The 24989-nt window shown below is 41.3% G+C and overlaps 1 protein-coding gene across 1 annotated transcript; it reads left to right on the top strand.

Annotated features, from left to right (window-relative positions):
* The first annotated feature begins 318 nt into the window (after positions 1–318).
* LOC136856231 (tripartite motif-containing protein 59-like) lies at positions 319–22039 on the top strand. The gene is made up of 5 exons (XM_067133923.1): positions 319–479; positions 17929–18573; positions 18898–19026; positions 20036–20215; positions 21426–22039. The coding sequence occupies exons 1-5, from the start codon at positions 477–479 to the stop codon at positions 22002–22004; spliced, it is 1536 nt and encodes a 511-aa protein (XP_066990024.1). The 5' UTR covers positions 319–476; the 3' UTR covers positions 22005–22039.
* The last annotated feature ends 2950 nt before the right edge of the window (positions 22040–24989 follow it).

Genomic DNA, 24989 nt, shown 5'->3' with positions numbered 1-24989 from the left:
CTGTTCTGACTCACTGTCTCTCCTCCTTGTGGAGTCCTCCATCTGATGAGTCTCCAGATGAAGACAAGAGTGATTCACAGAAACAAGAACAACTTCCATCTCTTCTTCTTCTGTCAAGTTGCTTGAAAGAGGAAGAAGCAGCAGTGAAGGTCCTTATCAGAGTCACGTTGTCTAGCTGAGGCGTGACAAGAGGCGTCACGTCATATGATCTGGATTCCCCAGTGACAAGGAGATAAGGCCACTAATTAGGGGCAAGGTCCTATGCCGGCTTCTGGTGGGCATGCGGATATAAAGCTGGGTGCCCTCGACAGGCGATCAGTTCCCTTGTAAGTGATACATTGGTCGTTGTCGGCTGCTTTCAGTGGTGCCCTTCGTGAAAAGACTTCAGAGGATTGTATCACCTACTCTGAGGAATCTTCTTCCTCCCTTCCTTCCTGTGGATTCTCAATCGTTCGGAGTCAATATCAGCAGTCACAATGGTAAGAGATTCTAGATCATCCTCTCATCACTCACAAAGACTCTTTTCATCACCTGCTCCTTTTAAGGGGTCCATCTGGCCCTCTGGTGAGACACAAAGTCTCATCAGCCCTCACTCCAATGTTTTCAGCCACTACAGTCATCCCACACATTCCCTGGCCTCCACTAAGTTGCACTCTACATACATAACGTTCAATTGAATGCATCCAAGCAAAAAAATGCACCGTGTATCAAAATGCAACCTTGCAATAAACCACTATAATCTTGTAGCTGATAAGAACACAAGTGTGATAAGTTCAGGTGTCACTGGGTGAGGGAATACTCTCATGGTAAGTGCGTCTCTTGCAAACACAGATATGTCTATATGCACTGTATGTATACATGCAGGTATCTATCCATCTATCTACCTATCCATTTATCCATTTATATATATATATATATATATATTTATATATATATATATATATATATATATATATATATATATATTCAGTGTAGTAACTATCATTATTACTACTCTTGTTTTATTACTATTATTATCAGTGTGTGAATAACTAGTTTATGAATGAGCTTCTAGACCAGTGATTCTCAAGCGCTGTGCCGTGGCACGCTGGTGGGCCACGAGATTATCTGAAGTGCGCCGCCCAACACTGTCACGGCTCACCGGAAAGTACGAAAAATGGGAATAGATTTTGGTTTCTACGTGAATGAACTGGAAGACTTTCTATCTAAACAAGACGGTGATACTGACAATTACCTAGAATTAAAATAGTTGCGCGTAGAAAACTCTCTGCCGTTTAAGTCCGTCTCATTATTTATAATAATAACAATTCTGCAAAGTATTATGAATTGGGTATTATAAGGGAGATGACCATTGCGGGGAGATCGTCGTGTCACTGCGATGGGCGTCGTCCGGTCTCGTCTGTGTGGCGTGGCGCTGCTGGCCCTTCACTGTCTCTTGGTGTCTTGCTGTCGGCAGCGACTGTGCAGGTGACCCCTCAGAGTGAGTTTGGACTGATGGTACTACCTTTATTTTTTAACTGTTGATCCTGGGGTTTTCTGATAATTCCCATTGGCAGCACTGCGTTGTATCAGTGTGCTTCTGGGACGAGAGCCCACTCGTTAATAGGGTGTTAATTGGCTTAATGCTGCCCTTCACAATAGATAAATTTCTGATAAGGATGGAGGCTGGCTATTGAGAGCCTTGAGTCTGAAGTGAACCTTCATTGAACCCAAAAACACCAATGAAAAAAAGCAAAACCGCCGTAATAGACAGTATAACGACAGTTATTTAAAGTTCGGCTTTTCTTGGTCTGAAGATGCTGATCAAGAATGTCCGCTATGTGCAGTTTGCAGCGAAGAAATGCCAAATGAATCCGTGGTACCCAGCAAGTTGAAAAGACATTTCACTGCTAAACGTTCGTCTCTGCGAGATGAAGATCTCGTTCATTTTCAAAGACGCTTTGATCAGCAATCAGAGCAACGCGATGTTTCTGAGAAAACAGCAACCGTATCTGGACGGCCTCAGCTTGCTTCAGTTGGGTGGCAGAAATAATAGATAGCTTTGAAATCCAAATCTCACACTCTTGCTGTGTCAGTCATACGGCGGCCAGTGGAAAAGTCACAGGGAAAATTTACAATATTTCTTGTGGGTCATAATCTTTATCATATGAAATTCCCACGAAGTCAGAATCACAATGCTAAATTATCTGAAATTGTTGCTACCTGTCTCACAGAGAATATTTCAAACTAGATTGCCAGGAAAAACATAAAAATATATATATCAAGGCACATGACCCCCAAAAGAGATAGGGGGAGGGCGTCAGGTGACGTCAATTTTCAAAAGGGAGTCTTGAGACAGTCTCAGCTTTTCCAGTTTCCTTCTTCTTCCAGCTTAACCCTGTTCACGCAGGGTGGGGGAGGTGAGTGTAATGCGTGTGTGTGTGTGTGTGTGTGTGTGTGTGTGTGTGCATACCAGAGCGGGAGACTCAGTGAGAGAGAGAGAGCAATGCTTGCGTGATGAATCGTAGTGATTGTTTGGGGTAGCATCGATTCACCCTTATTGATTCTCTTCAAGTGCACACTCTCGCTCTCGTCCTTTCTGTCTTTCTATCTATCTTTGCATCTAGCTATTTTTTATACGAATGAAAATGAATAAGAAATAGAATGATAAACGATTAAAAGAAGAAGTCTCTCGATAACAGAACTGAATGAATAGCTTTCATCGATTGGACAGATGACCTCATCAGGGGGCCACATTCTCTCTCTCTCTCTCTCTCTCTCTCGTCCTATTTATTTATGTACTTAGTGTCTATTATCTATATTCCCATCTACCTAGGTCTCTCTTTTATAAGAGACAAGGAGCGATAAATTACTTATAATTAACAGTTAGCGATCAGAGGTGACTCTCTATAAGCCCAGGTATATATATAAACATTATCAGCATTTTGAAGCTCTGTTAATAACATTTTTCCAAATTTTCCCCTTCCTTGTATTGAGCAGTCCTCGCTTTCTTCAGTGATTAGACAACCTCTTCAGGACCTTAGGATAATCCCTCCACCGGCCCTGTTACGAACCCCATTCCCCTAACATAAAGATACATAAAATGTCCGCCAAAAGATTTCACGCTTCTTCTTCTTCTTCTTCTTCTTCTTCTTCTTCTTCTTCTTCTTCTTCTTCTTCTTCTCCGTTCCGTGATTTAGGCTCGTTCAAGTTCTTTTCTCGTTGGCAAAAGCGCCATCATACTTTAACTGGAAAGTGAGTTCAGCGAAGCGCTTTCGCTCTGATTCTGAAATATGGGATGACCTGTGTCCCTTCCTTCCTGAAGGTGACTATAGTGAAGAGGACAATGACAGTGATGGAAATGATGAGCACCATCTTCATTAACAGTGATTCGAGTGATTCGTCCGATTCCATTCGGAGGAGAGTGACCTCGACGTCGTCGCAGAGAGACTTGAAGGTGACCTGGATCCAGTTGGTCATCCAAGTGAGAATGAAGGCGATGAGAGTGGCTGAGTTTCCTGGTCCATGGCTGAAAGTTTCATGCAGCATTATACGCTGTACAGAAAACTCGAATGTGCCGAAGAAACTTTGGCTCATTGTTTACTAGTTTTTCTTTTGTGCCAACAACGCCCCTTGACTTCTTCTTCTGTTTGATTCTCTCTCTTTCTGGAGCTCTTTCGCTGTTTTTTGGAAGAGACAAATGGGTATACGCTCTCTCTCTCTCTCTCTCTCTCTCTCTCTCTCTCTCTCTGTATGTGTGTGTGCATGAGCGACTTTCATTATCTATCTGTCTATCTAATCTATCAGCCATTTCTCTCTGGCCTTTAGCTGAAAGGCGTCCCTACGGACGATGTTGGTCAGAGATGGTTGAGCCTCACTCTGACAGGGCAGGGGCATATCTCACTGACAATCCTTTGCCTAGTTTATGACCACAACACAGGTCAGCGGATAGGGAAGAACAATAAAGCTGTTGATATGGTCTCTAAAGGCAAAGACAATTAATAATACCTGTATTTTTTCGATTCACTGAAAAAGACTTCTTCTCTTTCGTTGATCTGAACTCACCCGTTGCTCTCCATTCCATTGACAATCTCCTTGTTGGCTGTGAGGACAAGAAACTGTCAGGAAAATACCCATTTACATTGTCTTTTAAACGTAGGTAAATTGACAGATGACACGGGAAGTTATAAACCGTTGATACACTTATTGGCTTACGCATTTTATTATAATATAATGGTCGACATTTTATATATATATATATATATATATATATATATATATATATTTATATATATATATATATATATATATATATATATATATATATTGTCATAAACTGGGAGTCTTAGTTGGGATGAGAATTGAGCAAATTTGAAAATGGTGACTGCAAAGGGACCAAGTGCTTGAGATTAAGAAACAAAGGAAAAGTTATTTGAAACTTACCTTAGATTTTTCCTGGTTTTACAATTAAAGGAGGAAGGTCGCCATTTGGAATTAGAGTTCTTTTACAATTTACAGGGGTTTCTTTACAGAGAGTTAGCAATGAACAAGGGGCAGACTCGTTAATTGGATATGTAGAACAATAGTGCAGGGATTGGCAACAAGCAAGCTGATTACTAAGGGGGGCCAATATACAATACAATTATTCCAGTTACAATAAAATGGCTTAGTCATGCCCTGATTACGCTAAATAGTCTCAGTTAGATGCTGCAAACAGATTGAACTCCAGGATGGGGAAAATAACTCATATAAAACTTGGCGGGGCCACAACGGATTTCAGAGATCGGACTGCGTCCAGGAATATTTTCAGGATTGGAAGGCAATCAGAATTATCGGGCACAGAGCGCACGGATTGGTTGGTCTCTCCTGTAAGAGAGGTTCTAGATTAGGAAAAATGGCACACACTGAAGGAAATTGAATCCCCCTATAAAAGGTTACACACTGCACATGTCAAATATTAATCACTACGTAGCCCAGCAGATAATTATGATGAAATCATGTAGGCACAATATGTGGAGTCAACTGCTTGGGCCTTTAACAATGAACATGTGATCGCACTCACACACAGAGTAAATTTAAACACTGGTATTTGTTTAGCCTAAATTGCCTTAAGTTGCACAGGAGAGAGGGATAAATGGATAATTGCACGAGATCTCTACTGAAATTCAAGGCACATTGTGGTGAGATATGGGAGGCCGGCAGGACTCATAACAAGGGAAGATTGCTTTGTGGAGGGGAAGGAATAAAGTTTAGAGAAATGGGAAATTCAAGGGGTTTTTAAGTGGAAGGGGAAGGGCTGGTTTACTGACTATTTACGATGGACGAACCTTGTCTGATAATTGTGGTGCCAAACAATCGACATTAGCCATTCATCTGCGGTAGTTCAACCAGTTAAGCGGAGAAGATGGCGGAACGTCCGCCGAGGATGAAGATGAGACTAGTTCTGGCTTCCTCCAGTCTCTCAAGCGACGACTTGTTTTCGAACTTTGGGCCAATCGTACCTGCAAATATGTCATGACAACCAGCAAAAGGGCAGAGGAAAAAAGTTCTTAAGGTTAAGTGCTTACAGATTAAACTCCTACCTGGCCACTAGCCCTAATATGCCTATTGACTTTCCCCATACCTAAATGCTCCCACATCACGTGATGGGGGTGAAAAGGGGGTTGAGAGCGGGAGGCCTATTGTTACCCAGAATCAGGCGATGGGAGGGCTTCCTACACTGCTATACACTGTGCTAACAGCCCTGATCTAGTTCAAACTATGCTTGTTTCTCCGTCACCCACCACTTTTCCCCGCCCGACAGCCCAAATGAATATCAGACTACATTGCAAAATTAATGATGCATGGGCCTCTACGGGAGGGGAGGGGATATATCCAATATATATATATATATATATATATATATATATATATATATATATATATATATATATATATATATATATATATATGTATATATATAAAGGATACAGGCAGGACAGCAAATCAGTCAGACATATCGAGGATTGAGGGCAGTGAAACAGACTGGTACATAAAAGCATCTTTATTTGTGCCGACGTTTCAAGACAACTAGTCTCATTTTCAAGGCTGCAGAATAAATATTGAGAATACATATAAAATATACAAAAATCTCTTTAAAAACATTTGTACATAACCATAGTTTATGCATTGCTGGGAGGTACCAACCTATATAGAAGGGAGGAGGGCGACTGGAATACGGGTACATACAATTTGGACAGTTTGGTTATAGTTTTCACTTTTACATCAATTTCCATGGCCAGTAATTTCTTGGTGGTATCAGTATATAGCTGAGTATGGTACAGTGAAGACCGATAGAGTTTAAATTTAATGAACTTGGGGATGGTGTTGTTCAGTATTGGAGAACATCTCTATCAAGGTGACATTCCTGTAGTAGCGGAAGGCCATATTTCGTTCTTATATACTCGTGGACATTAGTACATTTTAAAGAGATTTCTGTATATTTTATATGTATTCTCAATATTTATTCTTTATTGCAGCCTTGAAAATGAGACTAGTTGTCTTGAAACGTATATATACATAATATATATATATATATATATATATATATATATATATATATATATATATACTATATATATACTTTGTTCCATTTACTGGGAACTCAACACCACAGCTGTTCCTCACTTGTCGTGACCTCTTCAAAGCGTACTGCATTTTCTGTTATTGTTTTGATTAAGCTGGCCTTATGCCAGCACGGGCTCTGCTCGTAGAGCAGCCCGTAAGTCATTTTTCGATGCAGGTGAAATTAACGATATGTAGGAGATTTCTTTGTTGTGATTATGTAGCGAGTCCTGCAGAGTGGTAGATAGCCAGTAAGGAAAATGAAATATTTATCGTCGGAGAAAAATCGGAAAAACAGAAAATCTATTGAGATTTCATACCATATTTAACTCACCTTTGTAAAATAGAAAAGAGCATCGATCTTTCAGTGGTAGGGATCGATGGAAGAAAATGAAGAACTGTTAAGCTTAGAGAAAGCAACACAAATAGAAGTGATAGCTTAAGTGGTAGTCAGAGCGATAGTTGAAAAACTTTGGTCGTTAGACGCGAGGCGGCCGAGAACAGGGAAAGGAAGGCTTAAATGGTAGAAACAGGATAGTTGCTAATCAAATGATAAACGACTATCAGAGTACTTGTGTCTGAGCCGCTGCCTGAGGTTCATCACCGGCAGGAGAAATGCAATGATGGTAGCAGCTTTCTTCGAACATATCGTTTGCCAATGAGAAAATCCTTTCTCTCTATTTCAGGTCTTTTTCCCTATCTTAACGGCTTTGGTTAGGGCAACCAGAAGGTATAAAGTTGAGAAAAGCACCTGTGGCTGTTGTATTTCCGGGCTTGAGGCTTGAGGTTCTGATGATGGGATTTGGGGTAGGTTGAAGAGGAGGGGGAAGAGGCTTGAGGTTCTGGGTTAGGAGTTGTGGCGGAATTCTAACCCTCAAACAAAACAACACTCACCCTGATCTTCGGTTGCTGGAGATGGGTAAAGGTCCACGGTCGCCAATCACAGCACACACACACGAAACAAAAAAAACTTAAACCGACCCTCCACCAACAACGAACCAACAAAAAAAAGAAGAGACACATGAACCATTAATGTGGTCCCAAAAAAACAGACGAACTCCCGTTCACTTTCAAGGTTGGACCTCAACTGCCCAAGACCTCCCAAAAAACGAAAAACTCCCGACAGACCGACAGATGAGAGACAGCCGTAAAACCAACTCCAACAACCGAACCGCAACCACTCCTGACAATTACACTCTCTCTCTCTCTCTCTCTCTCTCTCTCTCTCTCTCTCTCTCTCTCTCTCTCTCTCTCTCTCTCTCACAAAACGTTGGGAAATGCTAAATAAAAACAAATTTCTGATCCCTCTATATTTCTCCCCTTTTTAGCATTTCCCAACCAACACCTTTCACACCTCTTTCAATCGCCTTACGCAACACCCACGGATGCTCCCTAGCAGGTCCTCTAGATCGCGTTCGGGCACGCAATCATTCTCTCAGACTCGCTCTCTCTTCCAGCAAGATTCAGATTTACATTTTCTCCTCCATTCTCTCTCAGATTCACGCTATCTTCTTTCACTATTACCACTCTCAATTTCATCCACAATCTCATCTATACCCTCTAACTCGTTCCCAAATACCTCCCCAATTCTTCAACTAACCCATCCCATTCTGCTCATTGACCTTTCCAATTCTTGCAATGATTCATTCATGCTTTCAATCACTCGTCTATCACTGCACTCTCTTACTCTTACACTTTCGCATCACCTCCAACGTTCACTAACCCCTACACGTTCAGTCAACTCCAGTTATATCAAACCCGCATATGCTACGTTTCTATCCATACCATCCCATTCATCCGTATTACACGCTTTATCACTCATTTTCACTTTGGCACTCACACCCTATCACACAACTTACGATCATTCCGTTCACTTTACGTTCTTCCCTTTCTTACGTTTTCTGCCGCGCTCTATCAAAACAAATTGCTTCATGCACTCGTCAGTCTTTCCAGCAAAACCTCCCTCATGCAACAACCCCTCACGTACATGCATCACCCACCGCTTGCATCCTGGAGGATCCACCCATTTGAACCCCCTTCACACTCAGTTTCCTGAATTCGCTGTCACAGTCACCTCTTTCGTCTACATACACTTGATACATGCCCTTCCATTCCACATTCGTCACACTTCGCTCTCAGTTCTGAACACATTTCGCATAATGCCCATTCTTACCACAGTTACCACATATTACATTCACTCGGGTACCCCTACAACCATTAGCAACATGACCCACCTGTCCGGCACGGTAGCATTTAACCCCTATCTTCATACACTCCTTACCAAATGTCCCGGTTGCCCACACCCGAAACACGCTCCAAAGCCCACCTACACTCATTTCTTTGTGTCCTTCCTTCCACATCTAAAACACTTCGCCCGACTTCCACTCATGACCTTCCTTTTGTACACTACTATCCCTAACCCGTCCAACCTAAGTTGTTCCTTACAAACCCATCATTCATCCTCACTGGCACCTCTACATTACTTGCTCTTACTCCCTATCTATTACACATCGGCCATTCTCATTGGGCCCCTCAACACTGCATCCCTAAAAAGCTTCAACTCTGGTACTCTCTCATCTACCCAGCCTCTTATACACTTACACTTCTGCTCCTTTTTATAACCCTATCAAGCTCATAATCTTCTACACCAAAATTCCTCCCCAAGTCAACCTTTCATTCGTCCATCTTTTCTTCTCCTTCCACTTAAGTTCACAAATTCTCTAACTCCATCTGGCACTGTCCTAACAACTTCATTACTAACTCCTTACATTCATCTATCCCATCATCCCCAAACTTCTTCCTTGCCAACGTCTCCAACTGACAAGCATACAGTGACAAAAGTTTTCCCAGCTTTCATTCTTGCCTCATCAAATTCATTCTTCCTCTTATACTTAACACTGCTCGCTTTCATACGCCTCGCTTGCTCCAACTAATCTTAGCTTTCACCTTGTCATACTCAACATCTCCCCACACTCATAATAACCCTATACATGTCAAGTAAAACCCAGTCAAATACTCTCCTAATTCTTGTGCCCATACTCTTACTTTCCCCCATACTTATCCTGACAAAACCTTTCATACTCCTAAAGAAATCATGCACATCCCTACTTCCATACTCATTATACTTTTCACACGGGTGCCTCCTCACATACATAGCCTTTCTCACTTCTTTCTCACTTTACTCTCACTTTCGCTACTTTCGCTCTGTCCTTTCATACCCTCTTCCGAATACAAAGAGTCCACTTCTGCACTTACATTCATCTTACTCATTACACTCTTCTTCCCCTCTTTTTATCCACTTATCCACTCACCTCCATCCACCTCACTATCACTACTGCCTTCACCCCTCTCCCTTCTTTCCTGCCTTTCCCACTCCCTTTCCCTTCTTACCAGTTTCCTTTCCCTTTCCCTTCTTCCCTTTTTCTTCCCCTGACTTATCCTTACTTTCCCTCTGTTCCTTCCCTTGCTTTTCATTCCTCTTTCCTTACCCTGCCTCTCATTCCCTCGTTTCTTACTTCCTATTCCCATATCACTTTCATCACTCACGCTTCCATTCACTTCTTCCTCCTTTTCTTTCTCTCTTGCCCTTCACGTTCCAGAGAACCTGCCCCAACAGCCCCTTCTCCAAAAACACCCTTGAACATACCTTTCACCATTTCTTCCACACCTTTCATCATTCCCTCCAACTTTTTATCTATCCTCTCTTCCATCCTCTCTTCCATTCTCTCTTCTGACTCTTTCATCTCCCCTTTCATTTCTTCTTTTGCACTTCTTAGTATTCCCTCCACCTCCTCCAACTGACTCCTCAATCTCTCATTCTCACCCCCCTCAACCACGTATTCTCCTCTCTCAACCTTACCAGTTCCTCTTCCATCCTTCTCTTCAGTCACACTACCAGCCACCAATCTCACTTGCAGCTGCAATAACAGCTGCCCACGTTAGCGCCAAATATTATGTGGCGGAATTCTAACCTCAAACAAAACAACACTCACCTGATCTTCGGTTGCTGGAGATGGGTAAAGGTCCATGATCGCCAATCACAGCACACACACGAAACAAAAAAACTTAAACCGACCCTCCACCAACAACGAACCAACAAAAAGAAGAGACACATGAACCATTAATGTGGTCCCAAAAAAACAGGCGAACTCCGTTCACTTTCAAGGTTGGACCTCAACTGCCCAAGACCTCCCTAAAAACGAAAAACTCCTGACAGACTGACAGACAGAGAGACAGCAAAACCAACTCCAACAAACCGAACCACTCAACCACTCACAATGACAACTACTCTCTCTCTCTCTCTCTCTCTCTCTCTCTCTCTCTCTCTCTCACAAAACGTTGGGAAATGCTAAATAAAAACAAATTTCTGATCCCTCTATAAGAGTAGATTGAGGGTTGGGGTGTTGGATGTTCAGTTTGAGTCCCTATATCGGGCGCTGCTTCAACAACCTGTTTGGTCGTTTCTAACCGTGGCTCAGGTGGTGTCGTTTTCATGTTTTTGCTACAGATGGCGCAGATTGCAGGGCCTCTGAAACGTTCTTGATGATGACCGTAACGTCGACGTCTGCAGCACCTGAGAGGTTCTGGCGTGTATTCCTCTGTAGGGTAGTATCCCCATGTCCTAAGCCATACTTGGCTCGGCACTGGTCCTCTGAAGGTGGTCAGGATCTTCCGTGAAGGTGCTCTGTATCTGGTTACACACCTCTCTGCATTCACAATATGGAGAGCTCCAGAAGAGGATCAGAGGATCCGTGTTGTTGAAAGAGGATCCAGAGGATCCGTGTTGTCCTTCAGAGGTCGACTGTTGCTCGTTCTTTTGGGTAATGGTGAATTCTCTTCTGTGGTTCGGCCATGCTGAGATGTTGATGCTAGGGTTGTTTTTTTGAAGAGCCACTACTGCAGCATACGAGGTCCGTCCTTGGCAGGAAGCACTCAAAACCGGTAATGGAGGGTCCTCATTTGCGTGGAGACTGGAGGAAGAGGTAACGATGAGGGGATTGGGGTGGGACAGAGGAGGAAGTGGAGGACGAGGGTCCAAGGACCTCACAGGATGAGGAGAGAGGTTTGCAAGGAAGAGAAGGAGGTGGAGGGTGAAGGGGAAGATGGGTGGGTTGGTAGACCAAGTGTTGCCTGGTCGCTACCGGATCTCTTCTTCGGAGCTGGTGGGCGAGCTTCGTCCATGAAGTAACCAGAAGACGGCGGTCGGTTCTTCTTATGTCAAGTCATGGTATCCACTTAGCTTTCACAATGATAAACATTTCCAACATCGAGGATAATCCCAAAAACAGCTGCTAAAGGCGAGCGATAAAGCTGTGAAATGCCAAAACAGTATAGGGGTCAACACTAACCAGTGGGGGTCTTTTGATTACATAAGACGCTACATTTTCTTTGCGTACTCATGTTTTATTACATGGTGCGGACGGAATTGTAGCCTCCAAAAGCATTGACAATAAATACATTTAAATACAATACAATCAGATTAAAGTACAAAAATTATTTTAACGGTATTTAAGTTTACAAAATTATACATTACAAAAAGATTTACAATAATAATTAACAATTTTCAGATGAACTATAATGGAAACAAAAACCACGTGCTGGTTGTTTGGCAACAAACGAAAATTTAAATAGGGATACTGATGATGGGTAAGGGGCGGGGCTAGGATTGAGAGAGAGAGAGAGAGAGAGAGAGGGAGAGAGAGAGAGAGAGAGCCTACAAGCGGTCAGTGGCTGATGCTTATATCAAGAGAGCTATACCTCACTACTCCACGTGGCGTGGCAGGAAACACACCTGGAAATCGAGCGAGTCCAGCAACTCCTGACCAGCAACGGATTTCAGGACAAACTCATACAAGATGTAACGAGAAGGAGAATTGAACAATTCTACAACAGTGAAACTGGACCAGCAGGTGACGATGATAAAAATATCATAATTTATCATCGGACTGAATACAGCGAAAGATTTGAAGGCGAGAAGAAGGCCACCACCAGCACAATCAGCAGAGGGCTAACGCCCAAAGCCCCCTTCGAACGGGCTCAAGTTCGCCTCTATTGCAAACCGAATTTGACTACTTCCCTCGTGATGAGGAGCAACACCAGCCAGAACCAAAACAAAGAGGACAGTGCCAACGTCGTTCACCGTTTTACTTGCCCTTAGAGGATGTGCCAGTCCTCCAAGAAAGCGTACGTTGGACACACTTCTGCAACATTAAAAAGGCGTCTACAGGCCCATCGTGATATCGGAGCCATCCACCAACACCAAGTCGACTGGAAGCAGAAAGATCGCTCCCATCTTGTAGGTGGCCAATGTCATCCAACACCGGAAGAGCAAATAACTCAAATAATGACAACAACATTTCTTAAGTCTCTCTCTCTCTCTCTCTCTCTCTCTCTCTCTCTCCTGCTCTTTCTCTGTCTCTCAGTCCTAGCCCCGCCCCCGCTCTGTTCCTTACCCTTCACCCTTTCCCCGTAATCAGTATCCCGCACCCTTATTTAAATTTAAATGTATTTATTGTCAATGTTTTTGGACGCTACAATTCCGTCAGCACCATGTAATAAAACACGAGTACACAAAGAAAATGTAGTATCTACCGGCTGCTCTAGGAGCAAGAGTCATAATATGGCTGCATGCGACAAACGCACTACACGGTTAACATGGCAGAGGTGGGTGGATATCGTCTCTAAATACAAACACCTGAGTTCGACTTGGCATTTGTGTATGGGAGCCGATATCCACTTATACCTCACTTGCTGGCCGTGTGGGTTAATGCGTCCACTGTAGTCCAGAGTTCTTGTCCTTCGCTAGTTCGAGCCCACGGGACGACGAACTTATTATCAACTAAAAAATTCCCCTTCGGTAACATATATGAAAATATATTATTTCCGTGGTAGAGCGAATTGGATATTAAAGGACGTTTGTAGCTTACTGATTGTATATGAATCACAGTGATGTGATAAAAGTCATATATATATATATATATATATATATATATATATATATATATATATATATATATATATATATATATATATATATATATATATATATGTATATATAATCATGAAGCTATAAATGTCGCTTAATACCATATTCACGCTACCTCGGGAATATCTCCGATGGAGAATTATCACCGAAGGAATTTATAAGTGATAAATGGATTGTACTGCCAGGTCACGATCCCTCGACACAGCACAGACCCAGCAACTCCAGTCGACGTTACCACTGAGCCATCCCGAGGTAGCGTGAATTTGATCGAAAGATAGATTGCACGAAAAGCACCCTTCAAAAAAGTCTACCTAAGATGAACAAGGTTCATTACACAAAAAAAAACAAATTTTTTTAGGTAAATAAAAACAATTAATTGGTTCAATAAATAATTCATCAAACGTTACCAACAATTAAAAATCATAATTTTATTAGTCTTTATAATTTATAAAAACTTTAACAAGTTACAGAGAGAAAAAATCATGTTAAAATTTAGGATTCCAAATACATGTTGGTTACTGTATTAGTATGAAAAATTGTGTGCAACACTTCTTAAACATTCTTCTACATTTCCGTTTTTTCATATTTTGATACACAATACCCTGTAATCGTTGAGCATAGTCACGGCATTTTTTCCTGTTCCCAACTGTACTCACACCTCCCACAAATTGTTCACTTTGCAACTCGCGTAAACTTTGTTCACTCTTGAAGCCGTCTATAAACTTCCAAATCGACGGATGACAAGTACTTAGTTGATGTTGGAAACTGTTGTGTCGCCCATCAGTAGCATTGTTTGTTTTCGGCGTTGCTTCTTTGACGTAATCGAAACAGTTCCACGTTCCATGTTTGAATATTGGAATAAGTCTACGGTTGCGTCTATACGGCCGCCCAATCCATTTATCTTCAAAGCAATCCACTACTCCTTAAGTTCATTTGGAAAACCTCATTTTCAGTTAAAGATCAAATGTTGCCTCAACGTTGGGTATCGGTATAAATGCCAATGCAGATAAGAACGAGCTTCAAGAGAAAATTCGGCATTGGTGTCGCCCCTAATCTTTAGGCCACTTCCTTCAGTTTGCTCTATAAACGCTTTGGAAAAAAAGAAAAAAAACACCCATGATATCCAGACACTGGAAATTCTTGTTCTATGGCCTTAATCATAACCAATTCAAAATCCGTCATCATTGTCAATGGCTGGAATATGGGGATTTTTTCTTTTAAAGCCATCAGGAACCTCCTATAGGTTTCTTCAGTTTTGTTAGGTAACAGTGCATATATACAAGGGGGTATAATATTACCTGATTTCACACTATGTGTTGTATAAAACTGAGCAAAAATCGAGGGTACAGTTTTAAATGTTCCATCAGTGCAGTGCTACGAATGTACTAAGATATCGAGATTCTTTTGGGTTGCAAAAATTAATATACGACCATTTGCGGGATCTGAGTCATAAATAAGGAATAAATCTACTTTGCTGGTTTTTGTTAACTCTTCATGGATATCAAGACTACGCAAAGCATGTAACAATTTTTCTTGAGCGTGTATGCGTATGGTTCTTTCCATATTTTCTACTGAAGGAACTTCACAGTTGCAGCACCAATTACTTCTATTGAGGCACAGGATACAATATACTGTTGTATCTCACTATTCTGTTCTTTCATTTTCTCCAGCTTTAGCAGTTCAATTCCATGGTTGCGTCTCCTATTGTTGTTTCATCATACTTTGTTTCGTGATGATAAAACGAACACAACATTTTCTGTTTTTGAACATTTCACATTTCAAAATGTCTTTTTCTTTGTTTGTCCTCAATATAATGCATAGGTAACCATCAAACACAATTCTTCTTTCCCTTTTCGCTCTCTGTAAAACTTATATCCATCTTGAGAGTTCGAGGTTTCCAGATTTTATGACATAATAAAAACAAAATAAAATAAAAATAATAAAATAAAAACAAAATAAAAATAATAAAAACAAAATAAAAATACGAAAATTTAAATAAAAAGTTATTAACGGTTAAGAAAATGGTATTTAGCAGTAGTGTTTAGCAATTAAATATTTATTAGTGATCATTTAAAGAATGAATATTGGCTTTTGAGTAGTTTAAAGAATGAATGTCAGCTTTTGAGCAATCTGTCCTTTGCTCAGTTGATAGTTCGAGAAATAATTTTTCGAGTAATCGACTTCGAGCAATTAGCTTTCGAGTAATCGACTTCGAGCAATTAGCTTTCGAGTAATCGACTTCTAGCAATTAGCTTTCGAGTAATCGACTTCGAGCAATTAGCTTTCGCGCAACTGATTTCGAGAAATTTACCTGAATTCCATACGGTCAGCAGAAGTCCTTGCGGTTCTTAGAGACTAGAAAGAGGGAATAAAACCACTCTCTGATGGGATGAGGAAATGGGAAGAAGAAGAAGAAGAAGAAGAAGAAGAAGAAGAAGAAGAAGAAGAAAGAAGCAAGAGAGAAGGGAAGATCATGTACAGGAATGCAGGAGGATGGATCAGGTTGCCAAGAAGAGAGAGAGAGAGAGAGAGAGAGAGAGAGAGAGAGAGAGAGAGAGAGAGAGAGAGAGAGAGAGGAGGACTCTGGGGAGAATAAGAAGTGTTTCAACAAGGCAGTCAGTGCAGAGAGAAAGGTGAAAGAGCAAATGGAGTCATCACAAAAGAGGCAAAGTGACAAATGCTGTCTGAAAGGAATGAAGTCCTGGGCTGATGGAGTGATCATTTTGAAGCTCTGTTGATTGAGGGAGACAGAGGAAGGCCAGGGTTCAATGAGACAAGAATGTGAGGGGTTGAGGTCATTTGGAGAATGCTTGTGGGAGTGGCTGTTGAGGATGCAAAGAGGGAAATCAAGAGGCTGAAGAGTGGAAAGGCACCTGCAGTTGATGGGATTACAAATGAGATGCTGTGTCAGGGTGGTAAAAGAGTAATTTGGTAGCTGACCATGGTGAATAAGGTATGTAAGGAGAAGGGAAAGGTCCAAGAAGAATGCTGCAGTACTGTGGTGCGATTCTTACCACAAAAGTCTGTGCTGGCACAAAGCTAAAGGGAGAGAGAGAGAGAGAGAGAGAGAGAGAGAGAGAGAGAGAGGGTCCATCTTCTCTTGTGTGAAGAAAGACGACGAAAATATTAGGGAAAACAGAGGAGTAAGTTTGGGATGTGTGATGTGGTGGAATGGTGGGTGTTCCAAAGCTCTGTGGAAGGAGAGGGCATTTCTCCTTCACTTCAAGGGAACACTGACTGAAAAAGTACCTGTAGGAAAGAACTCAGCAGAAGATTTTCCCTTAATTCTGATCCTTCCAGTAAGAGAACACAGAGGAAGGGAGGGAACACTAAGGAATCATTGAGGTATAAGGTCCATTATCTAAAAGAGGGACAGATAAAAGCAATATATTAATTTAATCACTGAGTTGAAGAAGAAATGATAATACAGTTATGACTGAACACAAGTATTGAATTCGTCTGACCAAGAAACCCTGAGTATTGCAGACAAACCTGAGGCCTTTCTCTTTGATACCAAAATCACCACTAATTACTGAAGCCCTATATACCATCCTGCATCAGTTGCAAAGTCTTTGAACAACTGCGATGTCCCATGGTGAAATCGCTTCTCCTAAATCATTCTCATCAAAGTCTGCTACTCAGTTCCATTCGCTCCTGCATCTGCCACATCACAACACTAGTGTCACGACATTTCTGGAAGTTTTATTCCAGTTTATCAACTTATTCAGTCATTGTTTTGCCATAAAGTGAGAGCTGGTTTAAGTTGCATCAGCATTTTAGAAATTGGGAAATACATTATTTTTTGTCATGGAGTCAGTTAAGTCTTCGTTTTGAAAAGAAAATATGTTTTCCTTTGTAGTTTTGATGTGATTTTGACGAATTTGACATTCACTTCCAACCGGGTCGTTTCCACCAGTGATGAAGGACCCCAGTGGGAACCATTTCTTTAGGGTCAGCTTGGGTGGCAGTTTGGTAGGTGTAAAACGCCGAACCCACTCCTGCTGTGACCTGGCACCTTGGGTTAGTTTAGGTTAGGTCAGGTTGCTGTGTGCCTGTTTTTCACAATGGTTTCCCACTGTGGTAGCGTGTGATAGGTCGATGTAAAGGTGTTGGAATGTGATGGATTAATCAGACTTTTTTTGTCAGAAATGGAAGTTAAATTCCTCAAAATCACATCAGGCATAAAGAAGTATAAAAACAAATTGCCTAATTTCCCGGAGGCAGATTAAGCAATGAGAAATGTGATCAGTCTTAAGTTCAAATGTATGAAGTCATCGGAAAAAACAAAATTTTCTTAGCAATAAAGATGATATTTGGTAAAATCAAACATGTCACTGAATTTTTGTTTTATTCCTTTCCAGGCATCCAATCCCCTGGAGTGCGACATCTGCTGTAATGTGTTCAGTGAAGATCACTGCCCAAGAATTCTCCCTTGTTCCCACACATTCTGTAACCCTTGCATCGATGCGTTCATCTTGGCTAAAAAAAAAGAATGTCCTGTCTGCCGCAAGACATTCAGGGCCAATTCAGCAGAACACGTAGTGATTAACAGAAAATTACTTGATGCTGCAAAGAAATTTTCATCAAAGCATGTAGGATCTAAAATTACATCAACAAGACCAAAGAAATGCTTCCTGAAGACTGCTAAGTATTTCAGAGAGAATGTTACCAAGAGAGGCATCGCTGTTTGCAGTGGAGCAGAGGCTGAGGCTAAGGACCTCATTGACAGCTACAGAGAGATGAAAAAGGGAGTTGAAGAGGTAATCCTTTCCAGTGAGAAGACCCTGAGCAGCATTGATCGAAATATTAAACTGCTCATGAACAGGCTGGAAAAAATGCAGAAGAATAAAACAAAATTCAAAGAATCTGATGCTCAAATTGAAGCAGCAACAGACTTTATTTCAGCAGCACCTCTCATGCAAGAGGCAGAAGACCTTCTGCAGGCTATGGAAGAAACTATGAAAGAGTTTCAGGAGGACAAAAGGGAAGAATGTCATATCAAGAAAGTAAGTTGCTCTCTCTCTCTCTCTCTCTCTCTCTTTCCTGGACCCTACTTATCTAGCACTGTACAATTGAAAGGGATAATTTCTTTCTTACGGCACCTGTTAACTTCATCTCGTGGCCTGAGACATTTTGAAATAATTATCCACAAAAAAATAAACAAAATGGAAGGTTTAATTCAGTCTGACCTTATCAGCAAATATCTTCTAATATTTATCTTTGATTATTAAGCTTTTCAGTTCAAGAATCTTTCCAGTCTTATAGATAGATATTGCAGCCTTTCCGAATCATCTCTGTAATCTCTTTGTCCTCTTGGATTTGTCTCACAGGAAATTCTCAAGATGAAAGAAAATCTGGATAAGTTTGTGAATGACACAGAAAGGATAACTGAGGAAGAAGAAGGACAAGAAACAGAGCAAGAACAAGAAGAGGAGAGAGACCCTGTTGTGAACATTACAGTAACTTCATGGATTCTTTTCTTCCTTGGAAAGTTAAAAAAAAAAGCTGAATAAAACTGTCATGAGAAAGATCCACTTAACAGACTCAGGATAAATGTACTGAATGAGACGATAAAGTCATTTTTTTTTTTATTTCAAACAACTCGCTACTTTACAAAAGCCTATCCTAAAACTCAGCGCAATTTCCAGACACTCCACATAAGAAGAAGAAGAAGAATGGTTCCCCTTTCCACTTGTCTGAGGATGCGTCTGGATCTCTGTGTGCCCCTGGTGGAGAAACTGGCCATTCTGTGTGTGTGTGTGTGTGTGTGTGTATGTGTGTGATATTCCCAACACTTCTGCAATCTCCTTCAGAGATCTTGTGTTTTCTTTGCTCATTCCCACCTTTAAAATTCACTATTCCATTCTGTAAAGCTATCATTCTGCTTACTATTCCATTTTATTGTGTTGATGGTGATTCATCAGCTATTTTCTTCCTCTTATTCAAGTATGATTCATGATTTGGCAGAAATCAGGACAAGTGATGTGCTTCAGACCTTTGAGTAAGTGAACTTCGAACACTATCAAGTTTTGTGACCCATTCAGAGAACTGGAAGAGCATTGGTTTCTCCTGTGCCCCAATATTCATAGTCAGGACACAGATAGCTTCCCTTCATCCCCACTATTTGCAGAAGAAACACAGAAAAGGACAGTTTTCACCCCTGGGGTGCTCAGTGGCCCTGATTCACAATCAGATGGGAGGAAAGGGTGACTTATCTTCTTCTGTGGGGTGTCTGGAGGTCATGCTGATATATAGAATACGTTACCTTACATTAAAGAGTTTGTATTTGAAAACATGACTTTGGTTTTTCAAAAACGTGGTTTTTATTTAAAAAAATCAGAATTAACAAAATGCAGAGCTTTTCAGATAAGTATCCTTAAATCAAAGTGAAAAGTCTTTTCAATTAAACAAAATACCTTCTAACCTCAACTGGTTATGAGATTTTCAATCAAGGAAACCTTTCCTCAGGTGGCTGACTTCCGAAGTCCTCATGGTCGCTTGAGAGGGGATGCCCAAAGAGAGATCTTTGCTGTGACGACCTATGAGGGGAAACTGAGGGTGGCTCCAGTCAAGATTGAGTCCAATAACCAAGCCTCTTTCACTCATCTTCAGGAAGGCGTTCTCCCACCAAGATGCTTTGTCATAGAGGTAAGCTTATTCTTATGGGGGATATGAGTGGGATTCCTTTCTGTCTCTCATAATCCTTTTAGATATAATTTTCCAAGTTCACTATTGTGTTAGGAATTTCGTCATTTAACATGAAAATTACGAAGAATTCTTGATATGGAATGTGAGTCCTCCAGCACTGACTGACCAATGTCACATTTTATGGAGAAAAGAGAAGATACTGCAACTTGGGGTTTTGAATGTGCATGGATTATGTGGTGCAGAGGGTAAGGGAGGAATAACAACAGCTGATTTGTTTGAAGAGAGAAAGAAAACAGAATGTTTTGGCACCGAGTGAGAGAGACAAAGGTGAAAAGGCAGTGTGTGCAAACATGGAAAGGACGGCAGCAGATGTTGGTGGAAAATTGTAGATAAGAAAATCATTCATGAACAGATTGTGTGGAACAACTGATGTTTACAGATGATACAGTACTGATGATGAGGGACAGTGAAGAGAAACTGCAGGAACTGGTGAGAGAATGTTAAAGGGTTTGAAAGTTGAGAGTAGATGGATGTTGGGAGAATGGATGATCTGTTTAGGTATTTTGAGTAGATATATTGGAAGTTGGCAGGATGAGGGAACAGGTGAGTCACAGAACCGGTGAAGCAAGGAAGAAAGGAAGGAAGGCAGCAGGATGTGTGCAAAAGAGGACAGTCATGATGTCTATGGTAGCCACTGTGGGATAGTGTCAAGGTACTGTTGAGCCAACTATTCTTTATGGAAGTGAAGTGCTAATGCTGAATATGAGAAAAGAGAAAGATGGAAACTGTAGAGCTGAACTATCTGTATAGTATGGATGGATCATTGTGGTTTGAGATGATTCAGTCATGTGGAGAGAGATTGGAGGAGGATGAAAACTATGTGAAGAAGAAGAAGAAGAAGAAGAAGAAGAAGAAGAAGAATGAGGCTCGAGACAGATAGAGTTGAGTGGTGTGGTGTTTGTAAGTTTAGTTGCACTACCAATGAGCCTTCAATGTAGGAGGATAATAAAGAGCTAATAATAATATTGTGGAGATTTTTTGCACAGGGTTTCATCCACAATAGATTATTTTACTTGATTTCTTTGTCATTTGACATTTTAATTAACCTCTTCTTCTTCTTCTTCTTCTTCATGTCTATAAGGATAATAATAATATTCATTATTATTTTTATTATTGTTCTAATGAATATCCTCCTCCTTTCCCTTGACAGCTTGAGTCCTTGATGCAATGGTCTCCTTCTCCTTCTCCTTCTCCTCCTCCTTCTTCCCCTCCAAGGGCGTTCCTGGATCTGGCATATGAATCCACCCACCTGGGGAGGGTCATCATCAGAATCATTGATCAAGGCGGCCAGTTGGGTTTGAACTTTATCCAAATGTGCTCAGGAAGGACGGGACCCTCTTATGCCAATTCTCAGATCTTAGATGTAAATAATAAGGGTAGGGCAGGCGAATGGATACAAATGGGAGACTATGTAACCCATGGAGGAGGAGGAGGAGGGGACGGCACATCAACGCAAGCAGTGTTGTCATCGAGGGAGGATTGGGAGAGGAAGAGTCAGGGGAAGACCTATAAATCAATGCAATGGAAGGAGGGAGATGTGAGGGGATTCACCTCATATGAAAAAGCTTCATGGTTTGGGATCGTCACCAGAGATCATCCCAGTTGGAATGGAAAAGATTGCTTCGGAAAGGTGGAGGAAGGACTGGATGTCCTAAGAGACGCCATCTTGAAGTATCCAGACACTGGAAAGGTGAAAATTGCTCAATGTGGGTGTTATTTTCCTCTCTAGGTTCTTTCCACTGAAAATAAAGATGTTCTGAGTGCTATATGTGTTTCATTTTATCACCTTATTATTATAATTTTTATCTCTCTCTCTCTCTCTGCTTCAGTCTTATCTGAAGGATTTATCCAAAATACATGCTATTGTCTTACAAGAACAACTGTTGGTGGAGTTGAACAACCTAGAAAGAAAGAAAGATAGAAAAACTGATTCTATGAAGGTCCCAAACACAACAGACACAAAAAGTCATTTCCTTGACCTTTACCTTTTTCTTGAGCCCATCAGAAGACAGACGCTGGTACTACTCATTCACGTGGGTGGACTGGTGGGTAGGGAGCGATGATTCCTGGGCCTAGCAAAGTGAGCCAAGTGCAGCAGCACCACTCAGCCATTGCTTCTTCTTCTTCTTCTTCTTCTTCTTCTTCTTCTTCTTCTTCACTCACTTTGGCTGATTGCACTTTCTAAAGGTGGGCCTTAAGTATTACGTGTCTGTCTGTGTGAGCAGAAAACATAATAAAATACAATAATACAAAAAACGAAGCCTTTGGTCAAAATTCGCCATTTTTACATTTTATAAAAATGGACTTGAAAGAAAAATCTACTGATAAAAGTCATCTTAAATTATTCATTCCTATTCAAAGTTATCCAGTGAATAAATAAGTTGGTTATTTCATATTATATTGGGCTGGCCATCTTTGGATAAGATTTTTCTGATTTTCATGGGAAATGCTCATTCTGTGAAATCATCCCGCCCCTCCCCTTATTTTATTGTTGATATTGCAACAGGTTTTTTTGTTAATGACTGAAACAACAAAAAGATGTCTGAAAGAATCATAGGCTTAAGAAGACTTTTATTGCAATCAAGGAAAAATCAGAGCTCTCTAGAGAAGGCAAAAGCAAGGAAAGTCAAGAAGACTCTTGCAAGTGATGAACTGCACTCAACCAATAGTTCAACCAATCAATCATTCATGAAGAAAGGAAGGTGGGGATGGAGGAAGGACGCTTCTCAACCCCCAAGACTAAGCGAGCGACAGACAATGAGGAATTTGGCACATTCCGACACCCTTGCCTTTCCAAGAACAACTAATACCTCGTCAAAAGGGGGGTCTTGGTGCCCTGTGGGGTTTCAAGGTTAGTCTTCTCTCTCTCTCTCTCTCTCTCTCTCTCTCTTTCATGAATCAGTCATTTCATTCATGCTCGTCGTTACCCTTCATCCTCATCCTTATCCTTGTGTGGTTCTAGTTATGTATCTGTCTGCACTTGGCATCTCCCCTAAGGATATTTGTCACCCCTCAGGTCAAAGGTGATATATTTTCAAGTTCTCTTCTTTTTTGGAAATACCCCTTTACTTTTCATCTGATTAGATAGGTTGGTATATTGTTGGGAAGAGCAGTGTGCTTTCTCTCTCATTCACTGTCCTGTCCTGTCTCCTCTCTCCCCCAACCAGCACTGAGAAGTTGGTACAGGTAGCAGGTACCTACCTACCTACCTACCTACCTACCTACCTACATACATATTTTAGTTCCTCATTGGATGGGTCGATATCGTACTCGGCTAGCACTCTGCTAGGCCCGCGTTCGATTCTCCGACCGGCCAATGAAGAATTAGAGGAATTTATTTCTGGTGATAGAAATTCATTTCTCGCTATAATGTGGTTCGGATTCCACAATAAGCTGTAGGTCCCGTTGCTAGGTAACCAATTGGTTCTTAGCCACGTAAAATAAGTCTAATCCTTCGGGCCAGCCCTAGGAGAGCTGTTAATCAGCTCAGTGGTCTGGTTAAACTAAGGTATACTTTACCTACATACATACTCACTAAGGCAAGGAAGGGAGGAAGGCTCTGTCAGACAGACAGGAGCCCTGACGGTAGTAGGGATGCCCTCAGATGCCCAAAAGCTGCGCTGCAGTCGAGCCCTTCTTCAACTTTTGACCCTGTGTGCAACTGAAGTATTTTCCTCTGCAGAACTGAGTCTTCCTCCCTTTGATGCAGCTGAACTGTTACAATTTCTATTGGGGTCAGCTGGTGAAGACAAGATTCCCCTCATTCATAATCTTTTATCACAAGAGCAGGCCTGGTGTGACCTTCAAATACTCGAGGAAGGCTTCTTTCAACTCTTCATGCAACCATTGTAGCCCCTGCTCAGTTTGTTACATTTGACATTCATATATATGGAGTTCCACTACGTGAGACTGACTGTAGTTTTCGGTGCCTCTTAGATAAATAGACCTTTACAGAATTTCCAATTTCCCGATGTCTGTTTAGATTCTCGATCAGTTTGGAAAGGGAATGAATAAGATCTAAGGTCATTCAACTGTTGCAGAAACTTAAATTTGCTTAATTATTTAGAATCAATGCTTCAACGCTTTGACTTTGAGCAGTAGAATTTAACCAGTAGTGGGGTTCAACCGGTTCGTGCGAACCGTTTCACGGAATTTTATCAGTTCAGCGAACCGACTAAGTGTAACGACCACTTGTCCACCCGAATGGGCAGTTATAAGTAGAGTAGAGCACGCTGCTTTTAACTCGTAACATAAATTTCATCAAGCATTACCAACAACAACAAGAAAGTCAGTCCCAAAGACAGCAGGCATCAAGGAAGGACGTGTTTCCACCGTTGTAGTTGTTTTTTGGAGTTTACTTTATTTACTGGGCAATTAGAGGGAGCTGGTCGTTCATGGATGGTTTGTGGCTGAGAATTTTAACAGCAGCAATGTAGACTTGGATGGAGCTCGGCAGATCGTCATAATGGATTTAGATGTGTCTAGTAGCAGCGATGATGAGCAACCCTTTATTTATCACAGTCCAAAGTAAGAAACAGAAGAAAAGGAAAATGATGAGCAGTGCTGAAGAAATTATTTTACGTGAAGGCTCTACAACAAAAGAAGGTAATGTTATGAATGCAAAAAGACCTCGGCTGTATTTTCCCAAGAAGGTTTTCGGCTTCCACGATCAGGTTCGATGGGCAGTTCGGCTGTCCAAGTGTCATCCAGAATT

Source organism: Macrobrachium rosenbergii, chromosome 35 (assembly GCF_040412425.1).
Source record: "Macrobrachium rosenbergii isolate ZJJX-2024 chromosome 35, ASM4041242v1, whole genome shotgun sequence".
NCBI lineage: Eukaryota > Metazoa > Arthropoda > Malacostraca > Decapoda > Palaemonidae > Macrobrachium > Macrobrachium rosenbergii.
The sequence above is the reverse complement of the archived record's forward strand: the minus strand, read 5'-3'. Positions and strand labels throughout refer to the sequence as shown.

Coding starts and splice junctions, on each gene's coding strand:
- LOC136856231 (XM_067133923.1), top strand. Junction 18,574..18,897: donor AAGAATGTCATATCAAGAAA/GTAAGTTGCTCT, acceptor TTTGTCTCACAG/GAAATTCTCAAGATGAAAGA. Junction 19,027..20,035: donor ACCCTGTTGTGAACATTACA/GTAACTTCATGG, acceptor ACCTTTCCTCAG/GTGGCTGACTTCCGAAGTCC.